This window comes from Phaethon lepturus, unplaced genomic scaffold (assembly GCF_000687285.1).
Source record: "Phaethon lepturus isolate BGI_N335 unplaced genomic scaffold, ASM68728v1 scaffold3119, whole genome shotgun sequence".
NCBI classification, from domain to species: Eukaryota; Metazoa; Chordata; class Aves; order Phaethontiformes; family Phaethontidae; genus Phaethon; species Phaethon lepturus.
The window spans coordinates 1,193-23,904 of NW_010565314.1; the positions used below are offsets into that span (position 1 = coordinate 1,193).

Below are 22,712 nucleotides of genomic sequence, written 5' to 3' on the forward strand. Positions count from 1 at the left end.
GTATAAAAGAATAAGCAATGTCAAACTTCTTTAGAGGCTGCAGGGTGAGTTTGTGGGAGGTGATAGTTGTGGAGAAGCTGTTTTACAATAACCTCTTCCTTTAGAAACTGCAGCTCATGATTCCCTTGTACATTGTTAGGCATTGTGAGAACTTGTGAGTGAAAACAACAGTTCTGGGAGATAAGGATCTATTGGTTTGGGATGCGTGATGTTCTGGTATGTAGAAGTAGAATGTGTAGCGAAAATACTGGGTTGAGGAAAGACTGTGGTGGTGAAGTATAAATTTGCTTTATTTAGAACAATGTATTGTTAGGATTCTTGAAGACATAGAATCACCCCTATGGGCTGTCTACACAGTCTAACTCTTTATGCTAGTTATGCTGCTGTTTGCAATAGCAAGAAAAAGGCAGGGATCATCTGAACCAGCTGCCTAGGGAAATCAAATCACATGTGTCTGCTTAAAACAGTTCCAGATTTGGCAGTGTTAAGTGAGGGCAACACATACTTGATCTTTTGGATAGGCTTGCTAGATATAGTTATTCCTCTTTCTTTTTTTCTTGAATTGCTTGCCACCTGGGCTTATTCTTCACCAATTGCTTCAGATTGTACCCATATGCATGCTGCTTGCACCAGCTCAGTGCCTTCATTGGTACTCGGGAGGCCGCACAGCTGGATCACATCAATTGAGGGTGTCTCTAGAGGGGAGGATAGGTCCCTAAGGTCTGTACCTCTTAGGATCTGTTATAATAATGGAAGATGGTTAGGAGTTCAGGATTTTCCCATTAATTTTTGAACCTACTTGTCTTATTCATACCCCTCAGTACACTGTTCAGATGTCTTAATTTTATTTGTAATTATTAGCTTTATGCAATAAGTGACTACAGATTTATTTTCACTATAGTATCTAGTTTGTGTTACTCTACTCAAACTAGATCACCTTGACTGAGAGTGGCTGCATTGCCTCGAGCACCCAGACTTGATTAGTAATTCATAAATAGCCTAAGCGTAAGCTGTAGCTGAACCCCGGCTGTATTCAGTGTTCAGCCTTTCAGCACCTTAAATCAAGCTCCTTCATGGACTTGCTACATCTGCAGGAGTTGCCTTTGGGCAGTGCTTCAGTTTATGGCATTGCACTCCTGTATGCTTGAGGAGGGGTGGGCATTTGAACTAAAACTGAGAACTGAATGCCTCCTTGCTCACAGAATCTGAATGTGACTACGAGGACTTTATACTGTGATCTATACAATGAATGCAGTGTATGTACTGTTTGAAAAAGAGAGAGGCGGTTAAGGCAGGTTGTATCAAATTTCTATGCTGGCAGGCAGAGTTTGGCTTAATGACTGTTATGTCAATATAAAACTATTGCACTACTGTGCACATAGTTGAAGTCTTCATCTTACAAGTAATACTGGTGTTAGGTTTAGCTCAATGAGGGCCCGAATTGCCTGAACGCTGAATATTTATACTCAATACGTGATTTCTTTAATATTCATAAAACTAAATTCTCATTAGTCAAAGAAATCTTATCTTTGCATTCTTAGGTTTGGTGTAAAGGATAAAGGGGGTGGACTTAAAGAGTATTTAGCCACGAATTTCACATTTAAGCTTCACAATGCCCAACTTTTCCTGTTTAATACATAGATTAGAATAGTGATTCCCCCTCCCCCCGACCCAAACAAAAAAGAAAAAAAACCACCCACCTTTGTGAGATCATCAAAAAACTCAGCAGTGTTAAGTTCCCTTTCTGCTAGGTTTTCTGTTAACCTGTAAAAAAACCTCACCTGACTCCCAAGCAATTTATAGCATTGTCTGAAATTAGACATTAGTTAATATGCAATTGCATTGCCGTTGTTAGACTTGGCAATGGTGGAATTTCCTGACTGAGCTGATACAGCTACTACTATCCTGGGCAAAGCCTAGGGTTTTGGAGCAAAGCTGAGAAGAAATCATTGGTTGATCTTTAGCAGTTACACATTAAATTGCACTTGCCAGTGCTGGAAAGTATCTGCATGATTTTCAAGAGGCTGAGATAGGGCTGTGATAGGGAGCTAGATGACATTGCAGGAGCAACGTCCACTGGTGTTCTACTGTGTTGTGCTTGATACCCTTGTCATGAAAATATTATTTGAATGCAGTGATGCATTTAACTCTTTTCACCAGTTAAGAATGTTTTTAATGTAAATGGAGAAATTGAAAATACTGCCTGAAGGAAACCTTCATGTGAAAAAAAGATCTTTGTTACTCAGTTTCTCCTAGAAGAGTAAGGAAAAAACTTTGCTAAAGGATTTGCTTTTAATAACATTTCACTTTTAATAATGCTTCTGAAGAATTCTGAAGAATACAAACTTTAAGAAAGACATAGCTTATTTTTTCCATAGTGTACTTAGTAAGCATTCTAATGTATCCAGCAAGAAGAATGAGTAACAAACTGAAAAATAAGAGGAGCAAGGTAAGCTTTAAAGTGAGGAAGTGATTTGCAGTAGTGTAGTTGAAAAGTGCCATGTATTTGGGGAGGAACAGCTGATAATTATAGATACTTTATGTGAGGGAACAGAGAAGAAACCTGTATCAAGTATGAGGAAGATGGAAAACATTGATAATGATATTTTAAAGTGAGAAATACAAGACTTAAGATGATTAGAAATGTTTATAATATTATGCCTTATTAAAAAAAATTATATAGACATAAAAGGTTACATAACTGAGGGGATGGGGAGAGAAAGAAATGCATTTTTGAATGATAGCAGTCAAAATTTGGCAGTTAAAATATTCATCTGTATGTAAAATCTTGTTCATAATCCAGCTCAGCAGCACTTACTAGATTTGGAAAGCTCTATGCACCTTCAGTACCATCTGGGATATTTATCATAGAATCATAGAATGATTTGGGTTGGAAGGAACCTTTAAAGATCATCTGGTTCCACCCCCCTGCTGCCATGGGCAGGGGCATCTGTCATTAGATCAGGTTGCTCAAAGCCCTGTCCAACCTGACTTTGCAAAGATGGGACTTCCACAACTTCTTTGGGCAACCTGTTGCAGTGTCTCACTACCCTCATCATACAAATTTCTTCCTTATATCAAATTGAAGTCTACCCTCTTTCAGTTTAGAACCATTACCCCTTGTCCTGACACTACAGGCACCAGTGAAAAATCTCTCTCAAAAGTCTTTCTTAAAAGCCCCCTTTATATATTGGAAGGCCACAACAATGTCTCCCCAGAGCCTTTTCTTCTCCAGTCTGAACAACCCCAACTCTCTCAGTCTTCACAGGAGAGATATTCCATCCTTCTGATCATTTTCAGGACCCACTCCAACAGGTCCATGTCTTTCTTGTGCTGAGGACTTCAGAGCTGGACACAGGACTCCAGGTGGGGTCTCATGAGGGGAGAGTAGAGGGGCAGAATCACCTCCCTCAACCTGCAGACCGTGTTTCTTTTGATGCAGCCCAGGATATGGTTGGCCGCCTGGGCTGCAAGCACGCATTGCTGACTGCTGTCCAATTTTTCGTCCCCCAGTACCCCCAAGTGCTGTGCAGGGCTGTTCTCCATCCATTAATCTCCCAGTCTGTGTTGATGCTGGGGATTGCCCCAGCCCATGTCCAGGACCTAGCACTTGGCCTTGTTAAACTTCATGAGATTCCTTCCATCCATTTATTTCTATCTGCTGTATTAGCTACTACTTTTGGTGAAAAGGTGGCTATATTGAGTCCAATAGAAAGATTTATGGAGCAGATCTTTCCTCTGAGGATTATAATTGTGTTATAGAAAGTAGCACGTTACTTGTGTGTTATCCAGCACAGGGAAGAGGGAAATGCATGTGCAAAAGCATAGAAGGAAGTCTTATAAAAATAGGTTCTTCAGGTTCTGTGAGCTGGCTCTTGCTCCTCCTTGCAATTGTGCTCTCCCGCTTTGTTGCCAGCTTATTATATTTGTATAGGTGTAGCATCAGCACTGGGCTCACATTTCATTTGAGAAATAGGAGAACAAAATCCTGTCTCTTTAATCTGTTATCAGATTTCAAAGCAAATGCCCAGGAAGTGCCCAGTCCATACCTGCCCCACTGAAACGGTGTACTTTACTTTCCGCTCTGTTTTTCCTTCTGTAAGACAGACTCAATCAGTGTTTATTTTCTGGCAGATGCCAGACATAGAACTTGGTGTACTGGCACACAAAACTTAAATTTTGCCTTTTGCAGTTTTTAGAGGCTGGTTGTCTGCTTCTGCTTGGCTTTGTATTTTAACTAATGTGCAAGTGCCTTTTGTTTGGTAAAGCAGTCTTAAAACTCATTAATCATAAAATGGAATAAGAGCTAGCACCTCTGCCAGTGAGGTGTAAATTGCAGGATGGGAGCCTAAACCAGTGGTATGTTTTACCTTCCCTCTGTCATGAATTCCTCTCATTTTATCTGTATGGACTTGTTCCAAAGTTATTTCAGGGGTAGGTGGACCTTGATTTATCGACATCATGACCATAGGTACCCCGAAACTATTTTAAGCGATTTTTAAATTGTATCCTACAGTGAGAGGGCTAAGTGCCTGCAACTTGTTGATTGTGACGTAGCCTGTCACATCTGTTACCTGGTAGTAATTGCATGCAGGACACTTACTGTGGATTGCTCAGTCATTTGACAGAGAGGCTGTTGTTATTTAAATCTGTGAATTTAATCTGCTTTTTTTTTATGTGACTTATTGGAATTAATTGTTAATTGCTTTTTTTTGTTGTGTTAGCTACTTCTGGAGATAGTGTTGAGTGCTTGGGTGGTTTTAGATGCTGATTTCTTTTTTCCAAGTTTTCTCTGATATTCTCTTGAAGTTTCAGAAATTTAAGAAAAATTAAATTTAATGAATATAATAAAAAGTGAGTCAGCTGCAGTGACTGTAAGAAAAGCTTTCTTAGTAGTTCAGGCTGAATTAATGAAATATAATGGAGAATACTGGATAGTTTGGGATAGTGAAAGAGCGTTCAATGTAATTGATGCGGGAGAAATGCACAGTCAAATAAATGAAATTTGGATCATTTGTGCAAGAACTATAATCTTTTTTATTTATAAAATAATATGTGAAAATGTAAGGTACCCCAACCTTAAAATTCAATGAGTTTAAAACATGCTAATCAACTAAATACTTGATGTTAGGCAAAGTTGAGTCTTAACAGTTCTGTGCTCACTTTATCTTAATGTATTTGTATCAGCATGGTGTGAAATTTTGGGAGTGCCTGGATCTGTGGAGCTGCCCTTGCTCTTTTGTTCTTGCAGATGGTGTTAGGCCATGCTTGCTGGAAGGATCTCCATAATATGCAGTATAACTCCAACCATCTTTGCAAAATGTCTCAAGACAATCTCTGATTTTAACTAAAGAGTATTTAAAAGAGATTAGTCACATTTCCTTCTAGAGTTCTCTTTTTTTCAGTGTTTTAGATACCTCAAACTAAAGTAATTGTCAGATTTTGAGACCTCCTACAAATATAAGAATAGGATAAATTCATAAACTAATCCCTGATTTTGCACAAGATTCTGTTACTGTAGGTATTTAGCAGCTGAGAAGTTCAAAAGTTTATACCATCAGATCTTTAAAAGACAAATATCTTAAGGTTAAGTCCTGTAATCTTCTTGTTGCTCATGTAGTATTAATATGATTAATATTAGTGAGTTTTGTTAAGGATGGATAGAGGAAGATAAAATATATATGGTATGTTTATTGCTCATTATGTCAAACTGATTATGTTCCTTCTGGCCTAATGTATTTCATCTGTAAGCATTAGAATTTAGCAGTATTTTAGGAGGGAAAGTGTAGGGACAATATAAAAATAAAATGTAAACCATGAAATTTTAGCCTGTGGTGGAGAAAATTAATAAGGGAGATGAAAATCTGCAAGTCAGAAATGTATTCGTTGTGTCTGAATGAATATTATGAAATGGAAACATGATTGTTCACTTTTAAAAAATTCTACTTCCTTTGAACAGGTATTTTTCAGACTTTGCACAGTATGGTTACTGTGAGCTGAAGGGATTATTTCCTGTGTAGATTGTTTTGGTTTGTTTTCCGAGTCTATAAAACCTTTCCAGGGTCATCTTCCTTTATACTTTTAAGGAGAACAACTCTTCAGGTAGTATCCATCTGCATTTTATCCACCTGTGTGTACTGAAGTCGAATGTTACATGGCTGTAAATACCATCTTGGCTTACTGCATGTTGACTTCCCATATAGACCTGGCTTTAACCTATTCCCCTGCTTTCCGTATTGCTGGCTGTAGGGTGGGTCTGCATGGTACACTGAATAAACTATGCAGAATCCATTTACTTCTGTTAGTCTAGGTAAAAAAAAAAAAAGAATAATGAGCCTAGTCACTGAGTTAATAGATGTGATAGGCTACATTACAGTCAATGGGTTACAGGTACTTGGCACCTCTCACTGTAAGATACAGTTCAAAAGTCACTGAGTTAATGTGACCACTCAACTTTCACTTGCTTTGAATTAGCAAACCTAAATCTGAGTTTTGGAACAGATGCATCCTGCAGAGTACTGAATAGTCTGTCCAAAGCCCAGTAAGAAGTTGGTTTTAACTCTGTACAGGAAATGCATTGGGAACTTCCATTTCATTATTGGTTTAAGACAATTGAAGTGTGGGCTGTTACTGAAGACAGTAGTTCATTTAGTATATGACTGCACAGTCTGTTGCAGTGAAGGTAGCAGGAACTCATGGGTAGAAGAGAGCGTTTATACCTCTGGTAGTACTCTGTAAATCTAAACCTGCTGTGAAACTGCGCTTGAAGACAGTTCAACTGTTTGAAGTTCAGAACTTGGCTCCTTTTCTGGATCCAGTCCCCAGCTTGCACTGAGTTCTACAAACTGATATGCAGCTCTTTTAAAAGAATGGAACAGGGACTAGGAGAGCTGATAAGATATCATGTGTGCTCAGTAGAGGGTGGTTATTTTATTGGCATACGCAAGTTTCAGGACTTTCCTGCTCAGTGAACCAACTATTTGTAAGTACAGCATGAACTCACACGCTTGCTGTCTACAAGCCTGTCCACTGACAGGACAGCTTTTAACAAATATTCTTATTTCAGCAATCACACTGGACACTTAAAGTCCATTATGTGTGAATTTTGGAAACCCTGAAACTGCTTTAGTGAATTATGGTAGAGAAATGTTTCCTGCTGCTGGCACCTTTTTGAGACACATTGTCTGGGGAAAGTTCCCTTTTTTTTATCATGGTTACTAATGAAGACAAGACTGTAGGTCAAGATAATATTGTGGTATGTATTCGTTATGGCTTTGCTGATGTGCTTATTAAACTGTTGTGGTTGTTGGAATGATTTCATGATTGATGCTTTGATACTTGTTCATAAACAAGGTATTAGTGATTTACTTTTTAAATTACATTTTAAGCTGCTTAGTAAATAGATGGTTTTATTTCAACAAGAAATTCATGTGAACATTATTTTTTGATATTGTGACCTATTTTGAAGGTTAAGGAATTGAACTCTGAGAATTTTGAACGTTTGTAAAACCCTTTTTCACTTCACAGGCTCACAGAATGCAGAAATTGAGTTCAGGAGAGGTGTGTGTTTCCGTTATCTGTATTTTTTCAGAAGCATTTTGAAAACTGAAAACCAAAAAGTTTAAAAATGTACTTAGCTGTAAGTGTGCTTTCATGAAATTTAGTGTTGTTCATCTTAACCTCTTCGTGTTTCCAGATTGTCAGATCTCAATACTGAAAAGAGAAGTGGATGGAAAAGGTAGAAGAAATTGTTTGTGCGGGTTGGCTCACATAAATGTGCATTTTGCAACGTCAGTTTTCTCCAGCGGAATAGGCGGACCTTTTCATGAAATTCAGTTCTGTATTTTCTCTAAGTGGATTTTTTTTTCCTTGCTTTCCCTTATCTCCCTCTATCTTTATGCTGCTGCTATTTCTCCAGAGTATGATCTCTGACCTTGCATGTCCTCTTTTCATGCCTTCGCAGGAACTATTCCTCTGTTTCTCCTCCTTGTTCTCAGCTATAGCAATTCTATTCTTCAAAGACGTTCCTCTTTGACTAACTGATCTCCATTTTGTTGCTGGGGATGCATAATTCCACAGTTAACATCCTCATGTAAAGGATTATTCCACCAGAACCTGTGGAAAAAAGTTAGCAAATCTTGGATGTTGTCTGCAGCTTTCTTCTCCTTTGTGCTTTACGTTTCTGTCTGATGTATATTGTCCAGTGCAGTTGTGTCTTTAGTATTTGTTTCTTCAGTGAGTTAAATGAGACCATAGTTTACACAAAAGTATCTTCTATTAAGAATCCGCATGTTTCTTCCTCAGTTTCTGCATCCTGGCATTATTTCCTTCCTCCTTTTGCCAATATGCTTCTACAAATATTTTTACAGCCAGATGATTCTTGAGGTAAACAATTTTATTGTGCAGGATACAAGTATGTACTTCATATCTCTGTGGCTGTTGGCAATTCATGTTTGTTTGCAGGTTACTGCAATGTCTCTTTAAGTATCTGTGCCATATAGGTATTAATTTGACTTTGTATACTTGACTGGAGAAAATCTATTAATGCTTGGAGACAAGATAAAGGCAAGTCAGAAATACTTGAATAGAACAGCTCTCCATATCTTTGAAAAAATAGCAGTGAAAACTGTTATGAAATGCATCTTGAACTAGAGAAATTCAGGCAGCAAGAAACAGCTTCAGTTTCAGCTACAAATACTTAGAGGTACCAACACATCCTTCAGCAGTGTGTACAAAACTGGATAGTTAATGAGTCAAAACTTGTGTGCCTGTAGGTGTAAAACATGCGTAGGGACAGCTCTGGCATATGCATTCAATAAGTACTGCTTATGCCATCTCTAGACTTCTAAAAGTGAGAACTGCATTCATTGTCTTGACTTGTTACTGTTTTTCTTTTACTTGAAAACATATTTGTTAACTTTAAATTACTGATTTGATTTTACTTTGGCGTTATAAAACACTGCTCTGGTTTAGAATATGTGGTCAGTGTAGGCAGTAGCAAATTTTTTGTAGAAAGCATTCATTTCTGTGTATATGAGAATTCTTAATATGAAGGATAGCAGAAATTTATATAATATTCTGAATAGCAGTGATGCATTTTTTAATTTCCTTGTAATATATTGTGCTTGCAAAATGAAAATTGCTGTCTCTGTTAGTCTCCTGCACTAAGCTAGTGCTTTAACTGGTGACGGGGCAAAGAAAACCCCATCAGCTTGCTGAATGGTGGAGATGAGCTTTAATAATGTAAGTTTTGTGTTAAGTCAGTGCAGTATGAGAAAGTAGGTGCAATCACCTACTCATCTATATTCAACTAATTTTTTCTGAGCAGGATGTTTAGCAGGACAGGTTTAGTGCTCTCTCCCCTGCAGCTCCTCCATCCCATGTCTTCCTATCCAACCCTGCTTTCCCACAACTCTCATTTTCATTTAAATTCACAGCCCAACCCTCACCCTGTCTTGTGCTGGCACTGTGTCATCTGGCAAGGCAGAGACTGCAACCTAAAAAACTTTGGAGAGGTGGAAGAATGAGAAGATCTCGTCATTCTGGGAATAGCTCATTGCAGCAGGGTACTGGGCATTCTGCAGTACCACATTGTGGGGCTTTTTTGCTTTGAAAATACCTTCTGAGCCTTAACCTACATAAAGAAATCCATGATTGATTTAACTTGGGAGACTCCTTTGTGAAACCAGTTATTGGAAAGCTTATTATCAGTTGATAGTTCTTATTTTATGTTGTTGTTATTACAGATAAGAAATACTTCATTTCATTTCTCTGTTAGTTATCACTTCTCCAAATATTCTGATATGCTTCCCCATTAGTAATCATGTATTTGAAAAACATTTTGAAAGTGTTAATCTCCTTTTTCTTTTTAAATATCGGATTAGGTTTGTTGCTTTCCTTTGGCTGAGCTCCCTGGATAACTTTTTTTAATATGCTGATTCCCAAGGGAAGCATCTATCTGCAATATTACCTTTTAAGTCTGGGTTTGATTTTTTTTCTGTTTCAGGAAGAAAAAAGTCAAGAAATGTCTACCAATTTAAAATACCTTTCCTTGGGCATCCTGGTTTTTCAGACCACAAGTTTAGTCTTGACCATGCGTTATTCTCGGACACTGAAAGAAGAAGGACCTCGTTACTTATCCTCTACTGCAGTAGTTATTGCTGAACTTCTGAAGATTTTGGCCTGTGTTCTGTTGGTCTACAAAGACAACAGTATGTGTCAAATTTTGCACCAAGTAATTTTCCTAATCAAAAAGCTGTATTGTAGTGGCAACTGCAAAGCAGTCATGTGAGTACAGGCATACAACAAAGCATTTCCCTTCTCATGTAAGAAATAGTCTTGGAAAGGCACTAATCATACTTCACTCCTCAACACATAATACAAGATATTGTATATTTGCTGAAGAGAGTTCTCTTTAAAGAATGAGGAGTGCAAGAATGTATTTTCTACCAACAGCTTGAAGCTTGTGTTTGCTCAGTCATTTTAAGAAATTTGTATGGAGAAGTACAAAAAAAATAAAAGCTTTAAGTGTGTCCGAAGCATGAAGGATAATTTAGAAGTCTATAATAAAGAGCAGATGCAACTGGGGAGGAAACACAGTTTTAAGCTCAAAAAAAGTATATTCAGATTTACTCTAGTTCTTATTTCGTACATTTTATACTGACTTTAGACAGTTCCTTGACATATATATTTGATCTTTAAAAGCTTAAAAATATCATTGTATATGCATCAATATTGGTGACTGTAGGCTTCTAAATGTGCACTTTTTAGGTGATACTCTTTAATATATCATCTTGAAATATCAATATGGTTTCAATAAGTTTTACTTAAAGTATTTTGAATAATTGTTCTAGTTCTGATATTCCAGGCCACAGAAAGATACTTTGCAGCCTCTTTTTCTTACATATACGAGGCTCATGAAAGTCAAACATAGACAGTATTTTGAGGTCTTGATAGCAGTGATAGCTATAAAAAGTGGGCAACAATCTTTAAGAACAGAACATTGCTATTTCTCTCTTCCCCCACCCCTTCTCCTTTTAGTGAATGTCTATTTCTTTTATTGTTTCGTTGGGTAGAGTGCAATTTACGGACTCTGAACAGAGTGCTACATGATGAAATCCTTAATAAACCCATGGAAACTCTTAAACTTGCTATTCCTTCAGGAATTTATACTCTTCAGAATAACTTGCTGTATGTAGCATTGTCAAACCTAGATGCAGCCACATACCAGGTATTGTGCATTTAGATTTCTCTGGAAGTTTAAAAAAAACACAGTGAATTTTGTGGTAGTAACTGTTTCTGGGTTCTTCTAGGTTACATATCAACTGAAAATTCTTACTACAGCCTTGTTTTCTGTGTCCATGTTGAGCAAGAAATTGGGTGTATACCAGTGGCTTTCATTAGTAATATTGATGACAGGAGTGGCATTTGTGCAGGTAAATATTAACAGGTGGTTTGTTATTTACTTAATGTGTTTATTCAAGGAACATGGATTTCTATACTGATTACACAGCTTTCTGATCCTATCAGCTGCACATGAGCACCAGAGTATGGTTGGGAGCTACGAATCACAACTCACCAGGGCTAGAGGACACTGGAAATGGTGCAAAGGCAGAAGATAACGCTTCTTTTGTGTCCCAGTGCTTTACAGTAGAATGTGACAGGGCCTCTGGAGCCACCTGCAAATAACAGTGACAGCAGTATTTATTAGCACAGTTCTTCAGATGTCAGGAATTCACAGGTCTATGCCAGCACAGTCCTGCTTCTCACCTTGTGATAACAGTTTCATCATGGCAAATTTACTTGAACTTTTTCAGGAGGCAGACTTGGCCTCTGCTCTAAATAGTGGAGGTACAGGAGTTTGTAGTTTTCAGAGGGTAGTATCATGGGATAAGATACTATTGTAAAAATGTTTAGCAGATTTTAGCATATCCTAGAAGTTTTTATTTTAAAACTTAAGGATTTGAAAAAAATTCTGAGGATTAAATTTTATAGCATTTTCAAATTTAGTAGTTAAAATGACAACAAAACATTCTGATTGTAATTAACAGACTCTTCACTATGTTTTTGTGTATGATGTTGTGTTTTATTCTGTTAGCATTAGATATATTGCAGGATTTAGCTTAATAAATTTCAGCTTATTTTAGTCATCTGCATGATCACTGAAGAGGGGCACATGCAAAAGACAATTCATTCCATCGTAAAGACAATTAGTATAAGTGGTTTTCTAACTGTGCTTATATTTGTGAGGTAACTAACTGTCGGGTGGCAAAACTTGGTCATTGTGAATGACCATGTTAAGTCACGCTGGGGTTCAGAAACGGTTCTGGCTTACAAAACAGAAGTCCTGGACCTGTTTAAACTGATGGGTATTCTTCCATTTCAGGCACAATTTTAGCCCTTACAAATGTGTAGAAAGAAAAATTATGGCTTTGCAATCCTTTAAAAGTATTTATGGTGCAAAATATAAAACTTTACAAGCATGTGATTGTCTGTATTTAGTAACTGTTACTGTTGCTAGAAATGAAATTTGCATTTTATAGATGCTCATGACTTGATTTTATCAGTGAATTTTGTATAACTGTTTTTACATCCAGTGGCCTTCAGACTCTCAAGCAACAGCTGCTAAGGAACATAAAAAATCAGCAGGATCTCAGTTTGTAGGCCTGATTGCAGTTCTTATAGCATGCTTTTCTAGTGGATTTGCTGGGGTTTATTTTGAGAAAATTTTAAAGGAAACTAAGCAGTCTGTGTGGATCAGAAACATTCAGCTTGGTAAGTTTAATTTTAGTAAATTCTTAGATACTGCATTCTGAAGAATTAAGATAAATGTCCAAAATTATATATATAAACAAAAAATATCACCAACAATTTAGTGTTCTGCCTAAATGTACTTTTAAAACCAAGAGTATAAACTCTGCTAGATAGAATTCTAGAAGTTGCTTTCTGATCTCAACCTAGTTCTTGATTTAACTTGCTTATAGACTGTAAGTTTGTCCAGAATCTGTCGATTGAATTTGTATTTAAAATTTTCTAAAGAATGTTATCTTATGCAGAATTTTATATATCCTCTGTGTTTAAAAAATACTGTCTTTTGCACTCATTCATAAGGTCTGATAAATATAAATAGTATTAATTTTTCCTTTTTTAAAAAAATTTTTTAAAGAATATAGAAACATTTTAAAAAGTATGTTTCTAAATCAATGTTTTAAGATGTTTAAAAATTAACATTTTTTTTCTCTTGTGTCTGGGTAGGCAGTTTTTATAGGTTGGCACTTTAAACACAAAAAAACCTGCTTTATGAATAAAGTTGAGGTAATGAATTACTATTATTTCAGTATAACTTAGTTGTCTGTATAATCACTGGAAAGAGGCATATGCAAAAGACAGTTCATCTTAACTATTTTAATGCCCTTACCTATTGTGCATTTATCGGTAAGAGAATACCTTCAATTTCCAAAGTAGTTCTGGGTCTTCTAGACCCTAGGTATTAATGGTGACAGAGTTGATCCATTTTCCTACATAAGTTTTCCCTCACTTCAAAGCAATCTTGTGCAGTTTATAGGGTTGGAAATGTGACATCAGCAATATCTTTTTGTTCCTGTTTTGCAACAGAAACAAAACTTATTATTGGAGTTGCCCTGCTTTCCCTGATGGAATCCCTCTAGTCTTCACCTGTAGGCAATAATTATTTATTGCATATTTGAATAAGTGCTTTCAGCAGAATTTGAATTCTCCAGTACCTTAAAATGGACTCTTGATCAAATCCACAGTACTGTAGAATTAAGTCATGAGGATGATTTAGTGGATGAGGGTTATGTACTGAGTCTGGTAGAATGCAATGAAGTACCATAAAAACAGGAGATGGTGTGTTTTTCTGTAATAGGCAGTTGGTCAAAAACTGATATGGTCAAAAAAAGTCTGAATACAAGCAATATTTTTTCCTTTCTTTTCCTGTTGCTGTGTTTTAATTATAAATGGTTTCAGGTAAAAATGCAGAACTGCATTTTTATTTTATTTTAATGTTTTTGCATGTCCATAATATTTTGAAACTTGAGGATAGAGAAGGGGATCAAAAATTCTACTTACTGGCTGCTAGTATTTATTGAAATTGTGTATATTAAAACTAAGTTTTCTTGAACAGGATGTAGGGGATACATCAGGAAGGGTTACACTAGGGAATTTTGGAGGCAAAGAAGGGTAGGTAGCTGGGGCTTGGTCCAGCGTTTAAGGTAAGATATGGTGCTCTGGATGGAGCTACAATCTAAAAATATGTTGCCAAGGGGAGATGATTATTATTACTTTCAATTTGCATGCTAAAAGTGTTTTTGTGGGCAACAGTGCAGATATCTGAAACAATTTCCAATTAAACATTCATAATTGTTGAAAAATCAATGATTTCTTCCAAAACATTCTTCAGTCATGACTAGTTTCAGGAAAACTGGCGTTCTGTTTAAGTGAATTTTGCTATATGCCGTAAATGAAAATCACCTCATTCCAGTAGAAAGCAATGGAAGATAAGTATATAAGAATGTCCTAATGGAAACAGTCAAAACTTGTCATAAATGTGGAAGATAGCTTTTAAAAGAGAGTATCTGATTGCATTTGAACATGATAGTATTGCAAGTAGCAGTCCTATTTTAAAATTGCCTATATGTGATCTGTCCTTGAGGACAAGGAACCTGTTTATATGCTTTTCACCTGAAGCTTTTAAATCAATCTTGTACTTTCAGGATTTTTTGGTAGCATATTTGGACTGATGGGTGTATACATTTATGATGGAGAACAACTGTCAAAGAATGGATTTTTTCAAGGATACAATAAACTTACTTGGATAGTTGTTGTTCTACAGGTGAGAAACCTTGTATCTGTGAAGGCACTTGGGATTCACAGTTCTATGAATGTCTGGGGAAACTAATGGGTGTCATTGAAGCCACTGAGAATTCTATAGTCAAAAGTCAGATCTATCACTATTGAATAAACCTCTAAATAAAAACCTGGAAAATATATAGCAAGTATGTGACTAAGTATTGTGCAACATAAAAGCATGGTAGCATTATTTCTTTTGCAGTTTAAAAAAAAAAATACATGCCCTTCCTCCTGTGGATAAAAATGTATAGTACAAGCATTTCCACTAATTTAATGATGGTGATTTGATCAACAATGGGGAAAGAAGAACCCCTCCAATATTTATCTTCAACAATGCATATCCATAACATAAAATAAATTTAATGCTCCTAAACATAGACTAAAACTTTTCCTAAAGTAAGCGCATGTTGTTAAAATAGGTGCTTTCAGTGGAATTATCAGATTGCAAATCCAAACCTCAATATTTTTCAGGCACTTGGAGGGCTGGTGATTGCTGCTGTTATAAAATATGCGGACAACATTTTAAAGGGATTTGCAACTTCTCTCTCTATTATACTTTCAACATTGATCTCCTATTTCTGGCTGCAAGATTTTGTTCCTACAAGGTAAGAATTATTTTCCATGTATGCTGAAAAAAATCAGTCAAAAACTTAATGCTTACCAGATATAACTGCAAAAATAAATTAAAAAACAGCCCAAGCCACACTTCTAGAATGTTTAGATACAACTTGCACATGAAAGTTTAGTTTCCTGACATACTGTAACTAATACTTAATTTTTTCAGTATATTTGTCAAGATGAAATTTTCTCTAAGATACAACCCCCACAAGTCAGGAATAACTGAATCTCAAATCTTGGCTTTTGACAAGCCACTCTCGTGCAGGCTCTGTGTTTTAGTTCACTGTCCCTTTCTCTTGTTTTCATGCCTACCCTGATCTCCCTCAGTCTGTTCAGCTCCTGCGTTGCGTGTATGCTGAAGCCAGTCCTCTGTAGTTTTGGTGCTTGCCTTGCGCTGCGTTTCGCTCTGCTTTTGGAACCAGCCTCCCCTGCTGGCTGTTCTGAGTGAGATGGTGACACAGGGGTTGTCTGTCTCATTTTCTCTTTGTCCTCTAAATGGACAGATGTTCCACAAATCATCTCATTGCAAAATGCATAATGGCTGAACAATGAGAACAGTTATAATCTTTTTATACTGGTTTTCATCCAATATCAAAACAGTCTATAAAAGACATAATTGCAATCATACATACATGGAAGTTACACTACAGCAATTAATTGCCTAAGGACACACAGATGGCAAAAAGCAGAGGTTTTTTCTAAAAATACCATATTTATTAGTGAAAACACACAACCGAGAAAGAGAGAAAAATGCTTGCCATATGCTTCTAGGCCCAGTACACTGTGTCCTGACATTTTGTGAATCAGATTTCAGTGGCTCTGTACAGTGCAGGTTTTGTATGTGCGTAGGTTCTGGAGTAGTGCTTGTCTTGGCAGTACATGTTCATACGTGGAGCATAGAAGTAACATTCCAACTTTCAGATATATTAATAGGATTTTGCTTACAATTGACCTACACTCCTCACATGTGTTACACATTCATAGTGTAAAAATCTTTTGAATAATATTTACAAGTTCTGTATTTGATGTAAAGAAACATCTTTTTATCCAAAAATAGTATTTACAATATTAGCAGGAGTTCACTTAAACATTCAAAAAAGGAAGTAGAACAGCTATTTAGGCTTTAAAAGTAGAAGACATTGAACTTAAATTAGAAGTAGCCTATACTTGTCCTGTTAAAACAAATGTAGAAAGTGGTTTAAGAATTCATGTGTGCTCAAATGGAAAATTAATAAGTAACTTACCAGCTCCGGAAAAGATGGTGAAAATGGAAACAGTGGTAAATAATTAAATGGCACAGAGCCAACTAGCAGCATGTAGAACTTGAAGCCATCTCACTTCAGAGAACTTGATTAACTTGAGTTAATCAAACTTAATCTTTAGTACCTTGCTTATGCCAACGGAATTTATTTGAACTGAAACTGAGTAATTGCTTCTCTCACTTCAACAAACATTTTTGATTGGGATAATAGATGTAAAGTACTTAAGTGCTTGAATGTGTTGCAATGGATGGTGTCCAGAAATGGGCTAGCTGTATTCTCTGAAGGATTATCATGACATGCACCACAGTTGTTTTAGTGTTTGATTCAGAAGATCAAATTGTCAACATTGTCATGTCTTTATGACAAGGTTCTTTTCTAAAATGTGTACTGATTGTCTGTTGGCTTTGGATATTTTGTTTCAGACTTGTAACTATCAAAACAACTTGAAAGGCCCATATGTCATAATACAAAAGATGCCTTTATTATCTTTTCCTTACATAAATCTTTATGTATCTGCCAAAAATTAGATCATACTGACTTGCAAACTGATTCTTGGGCAGCAGTAATTTGTTGTGACATAAGCTTTGGACTTCAAAGCAAGCACAACTCCCAACAACATGATGTACATAAGATGTTAAAAATGGCTGGGTAACCACGGTAGTTACACTTCTTTAGTTTCTGCTTGCATTTTGCACAGAGCTTTAGGCAACATAAAAAAAGATTGCTCTGATTACTTTTGACAATTGTTCCATGAAACTATAATTTTAGTTTTGGGAATACGTCATAATGATACATTACTTTGTGTATGTAAGCTTCTTGTTTCAACTTCCTCCTGTATCTGTCTATAATAAATATATGCCAATTATTTTGTTCTTTATAAACTGGACAAATGTAGTTTATCTTTCTGTGTTCCCACAGGAAAAATATCCTTTCTTTCGATTCTATTACATAAATAAAATTGCATCAACTAAAACGAACTAACTTTTTTTTTCATCCCTATTCTATTCAGTGTCTTTTTCTTCGGAGCCGTCCTTGTAATAGCAGCCACTTTCCTATACGGTTATGATCCCAAACCTGCAGGAAATCCCATTAAGGCATAGCAGACTTCCTCATCAATCTGCTTCTCAAGATCATGCATTGGGGTCCTTGCTAACAATGGCATGTGGAAAGTATCATTGTGCACTGCAAGGAAAGGATTACTACCTGGAATCTATTAAAGAAATGCTTATGAGTAGTTTTGAACAGCCAGAGGGGTCGAAGGTGGATCATGATACTGTCTGTAACTGATGGGGGAAAAAAAAATGGCAGGGGAATGCCCGGTGCAACTTGCTAATAAAAACTTGAAAGGAACAAAAAGTTTCTGAGAAACTGCAATTAGGAATGTTTACAGCTTTGACTGGGATTGCATCAAAAGAATTCACTGTATTGACTGCTGCAGAAATATGTCCTATGCACTCTTTGAAAGAGCACATGACAACATTGTCAGATTGTATGTTTTTGCAATTTGACTATATTTAATCATAGTAGATATGTTTTTAACTGTCTATTTACATTAAATCAGCTGAATATACATCATAGCTCTAAAGTGATGGTTCTAATTAGGTATTTCTCATTAAAACTGTGAACATTGAAGTATGATTGAAAGATGCTTTCACAATGTCAAATATTTTTATATTTTTAGAAGGCTGATTTAATAGCATAAATCTGTTATTAAATTATAATATTATAATTCTGTTGCTTATATAAAACTATTGTAAGAATGTGTACTTAGGTGAGAAAGTTAACAAAGGGAGAAATTCAGAGTGAAAGCTGAAAATCTGGATTGATACTCCAGCCTTCATCAGGACAGCCTGTAGTGTTCCAACAGATGCAATAACTGTGAACACAGGCCAGAGGTTGCTGCATTAACCTGGTACTAAGAGTAGGGTTATGATGGAGTGCTTGCTCAGAGGTAATGTTCATTCCTTTTATTTTTATTGATTACAAATCAACTTCTCAGTAGAACCTTTAAAGTAGTTTTTGTGCTTTAAATAGCCTCTGGGGATTTTTTTAACCACAATTAAAAAAAAAAAGCCCATAATAAACATTTTAAATGCATCATTGTTGTCTGTAACAGCTCCATATGGAGCTATTATGGTATATCATCTGTATACTGTACTGTACTTTATTACAGAGGTGTTTTTTAAACCAGTGTTGTTTACATGAACTCTCCAAGGCTTTTTCAGTACATTTCTATGTAATGGCTTAATTAGAGATTTTAAAATTATTATTATTTTTCTTTTGTTCTGGGAGTCCTTCAGCCAACAGACCAAAATGTGTTCTCTGGAGCTATTCAGTCTAGTAGTGGAATTACTTAATAGTATACATAAGGAAAAAGTAATTACTTGTGCAATAGATAAATATAAAAGGATACTGTTGTTCTGTTTTAAACCAAAAAAACCCCAACTTCACAAAGAAACCCAGATGCGATTAGAACTTAGATCAGTTAAATTGTTACAAACACTGCATTTATTGAATTATTTGCACATAGCCAGAAACACACACACACACAAAAAAAAGCCAGAACTAATAAACAACAAAAAAAGCAGTCTTAAAAACTGCTTGTTTTCAGGAGACCTATTCACAATGGATATTAACGTACAGTGACTTCTTATCTACATGTTACACTTGTAAAGCTACACATTTATACGACTACATGTCAATAGTCCCTTGCCTACAGAATGGCAAGTGGTAGAAATATATGATTTCCTCCTCCCTCCTTCTCCCTTCTGTCTTGTGCTAATGAACACACTGTGAAGAGAAAGGTGTGTTAAAATGTTTATCAAAGTACCTCATCCTCTTTTCCACATTTTAGCGGTGGATTGATAAGGAGATTCTGTAGGAGTGCTCTGAGTTTTTTTAATGAAGTATTGTAAACAGGAAAGGAAAAATTACACTTATGTAGGCCAAGTAAAAATAGTTTCCCTTCTGTTGGCAATGACATGGGTTATCAACTTTTTGTTTGTTTATCGTATCAGAGCAAGACATGAAAAAATTTCAGAGTTATGCTAAGGGCTTGTGAAGCTTTATGAACTGTGAATCTATCTCAGGATGCCATAATTGCAGGACCTCTGCTACCTGGTAGTCAAAACTGTCTTGTGTTACCCTAAATTGGCATTCTATGTTAATACTAAACCTTTTACCTATAACACTAAATGTGGCAAAGTCTTTGAAAAGTTACATTTAGTCATTTTGCCACTGAAATACAACATGAGGTAAAATACATGCATAGAACAGTGGCTCGCAGCGTTGCTTAGCATAGAATGGGAAGTGCATGACTCTGAAATGATTGGAGAAGTGTTGGTAGTAATATCTGAATTGCAGTTTGGCCTACATGGTAATACTTTTAATTTCATTAATCAAAGTAGTAGGAATGTTCAGGTGATATAACTAGTTACTTCCTTGGGGCATTTCTCCAGAAAACATAAGCAGCGGGTTGGGAACACTTTAAAGCCAGTTGCACAGGAAGGGACCAAATAGGCCAATAATCACCATGTTGCTGGAGTTCTGTTGTGTATAACCCAGTTTTAATACTTCAGGTGCGCCTGTCAATACATGTCAATAAGCATCAGTTTAATGGAAAGAATGAATATGTGCTCTTTGCTTTTGAGTAGGATGTCATACAGCTTTGGAAAACAATGGGTCTCCTGTACTAACCGTAACTCCTGTCTGTAGATCGGTGACCCTTCCATGCTTTCAACTGACAGTTCCATTAAATTTTCTGGTAGAGGGATAGATCTGTTCATATACTTGTTGCTGTAAAGGAGATGGGAATTTGCATTTTTAGCTGAGGCCCTCCATGTTGAAGAACATTATTCTAGACAGAGGGAAAACAGCATATGTATCTTGAGAACAGAAAGGAGTTGAGGAGGATTTACTGATTTCTGTAACCTGCAATCTGAGAGCATATGCATATCATGATTCTATGATTTTCTCATTGAGATACTTTTGTATCTGGATTTTAAAATTTAAACAAAAAAAGGCGGTTTTAAGTCTGTAACTCATTAACTAACCAAAGAAGCATAGCTAGCACAGAGCATTGGGAAGCAGGGAATAGTGTGCTTTGAGTTTGCCCTAAAAGCAATCTATAGGTGTCTAACTTTCCAAAAATAAACCTTTCTGAACTATTTTTCTGACTTTTAGACAAGGGATTTGTTAGTTTAGTTGTATATTTAGGAGGCTAATCCGTACTTGGCAGAATTTTATTTAAGTATTTATAAAGTTATAGCTAGGTATTTATTTGCAATAACTTGAATTATGTGATTTTTTTTTTTTTAAGACTTGCATAATGGAAGTACTAGTATTTATTGAATACTTGGATATTTGGTAGTTTTATTTGAGAACCTCTGGGATACATGATGAATAGACAAGTAACAATAAACTTGGAACTATCTTCAAAGCAAAATGAATCGGTAGTTTGATGGTGAAATACCTCTAGTCTGATAAAGTAGGATAAACTTTTCTTTAAACATTGTATTTCTGTGCTATCCGTAAGTGCCCAATAATCTTTTTTCTCAAAGAATTCAGATAATTTTATAGCTTTATTCAACTACTTTGTTTCAGGCAAACTATAAGAAAACTTTCTTTTTGTTTGCTTTAATAATGGGTAGATTACTGTTCTAGATCCAGCTTCTAAAAGATAACACCTTAGGGTTTTTACTGTAACTTTATAGAAACTATTGTTTCATTTTTCCTCCAGAAAAAATCTTATTTTGGTAGCATATGCCTGCATTTCAGTTACTCATACAGTCCTCTCTCAGATTTTTAGAAGTACGTAATTGTTTTGTGTTCCTAACTTATTATTATGGCTGTAATACAAAAGACTGTAATGGATTTTGTTAAATTGTTTTAAAATTGGTAAATGAAACTTTGCATTTCTTCTGTTTTTTTGTTGTCAGTAACTTTCAGATTTTAATGTATTTCCTTATTGTCCGTGCATGTTCTGTTGTATTTAAGTCAGTCGTCATTTTACAAATTTGAAGTTGTTGCTCATTTTTCCTCTTGTTGACAGTGTTTCTTGCTGGATATTGTGAATGAGGAAGATTATTCATTGTTTTCTTCTCTGAAATCTATATTTTGGGGGAATGAGATATTAAAAAACATTAAGGGTTTTCTTGTGTATTAGAAAGGCATATCTGTAACACGGTATCATACCATACATGTGGTAGTGTATCATTACCTATAATGTTCAATTATTGTAAGAACGTCCAACAAGTGTTTCCTTTGTTTACATTGTTTTGTTCGGTTTTAATGCTGATTATTTTCCACAGGAAGTAACTGAAGAGTCCTACTCTTTCCAGGTAAGTTCATACAATTTTAGATCTCTAGAATTAAGATATTTTTACTGGGAAAATGCAGGGGAAAATGCAACAAAATAAGAGAGATTAATTAGATGATATCTTCTGCTTCTGTTACTGTGAATCTAAATTTCTGTTCAGTTGAATTTATAATTTTTTCTAATTATTTCCTATCTGGTGAATCTATAACTCTTTCTAGAAGCAGAAAAAGCGGTCCTGAGGTGCCATTCAGTGCTTGTTCTTGAATGTCTGCTGCACATTTCCATCCAAGGGTAGACATGACATTTTTAACTCTTGCCTTTAACCTTCAGTCATTGTTCTGACTGTAATTAGCCATATTCATTTAATTAGCAATTTATAGCTCAGTAAGAATTGCTTATATGCTAAGCATATGTTTATATTTGCTGCCATGCGTAACACTTTCTTAGATTTTTTTAAAAGTTTGTCTTTATTGTCAATATATTTTAAATATATATTCAAACATTGTAGCAAAAATTTTAAGTTAGTCTTAGGATTTTTAATGTGTTGATGTTGATATTTGTGTGCGTTTATACTGAATACCATTCTAATATATGATGATTCCAGGCAGTTTGGAAACAGGTTATTTTTTTGGTATAACACTGCTGAA

General features: G+C 35.8%; 1 protein-coding gene across 2 annotated transcripts; it reads left to right on the top strand.

Annotated features, from left to right (window-relative positions):
- Positions 1–2,416: 2,416 nt before the first annotated feature.
- SLC35A3 (solute carrier family 35 (UDP-N-acetylglucosamine (UDP-GlcNAc) transporter), member A3) lies at positions 2,417–18,094 on the top strand. 2 transcript variants are annotated; one of them, XM_010295127.1, is made up of 8 exons: positions 2,417–2,449; positions 10,007–10,211; positions 11,076–11,230; positions 11,313–11,435; positions 12,597–12,774; positions 14,733–14,851; positions 15,340–15,473; positions 17,758–18,094. In XM_010295127.1, exons 1-8 carry the CDS (start codon positions 2,417–2,419, stop codon positions 17,846–17,848), a joined length of 1,038 nt encoding a protein of 345 aa, XP_010293429.1. In that variant the 3' UTR covers positions 17,849–18,094. The 2 variants fall into 2 exon arrangements, with proteins under 2 accessions (XP_010293429.1, XP_010293430.1); XM_010295128.1 differs by lacking the exons at positions 2,417–2,449; positions 14,733–14,851; positions 15,340–15,473 and having other exon boundaries at positions 10,011–10,211; positions 17,758–17,786.
- Positions 18,095–22,712: the final 4,618 nt, after the last annotated feature.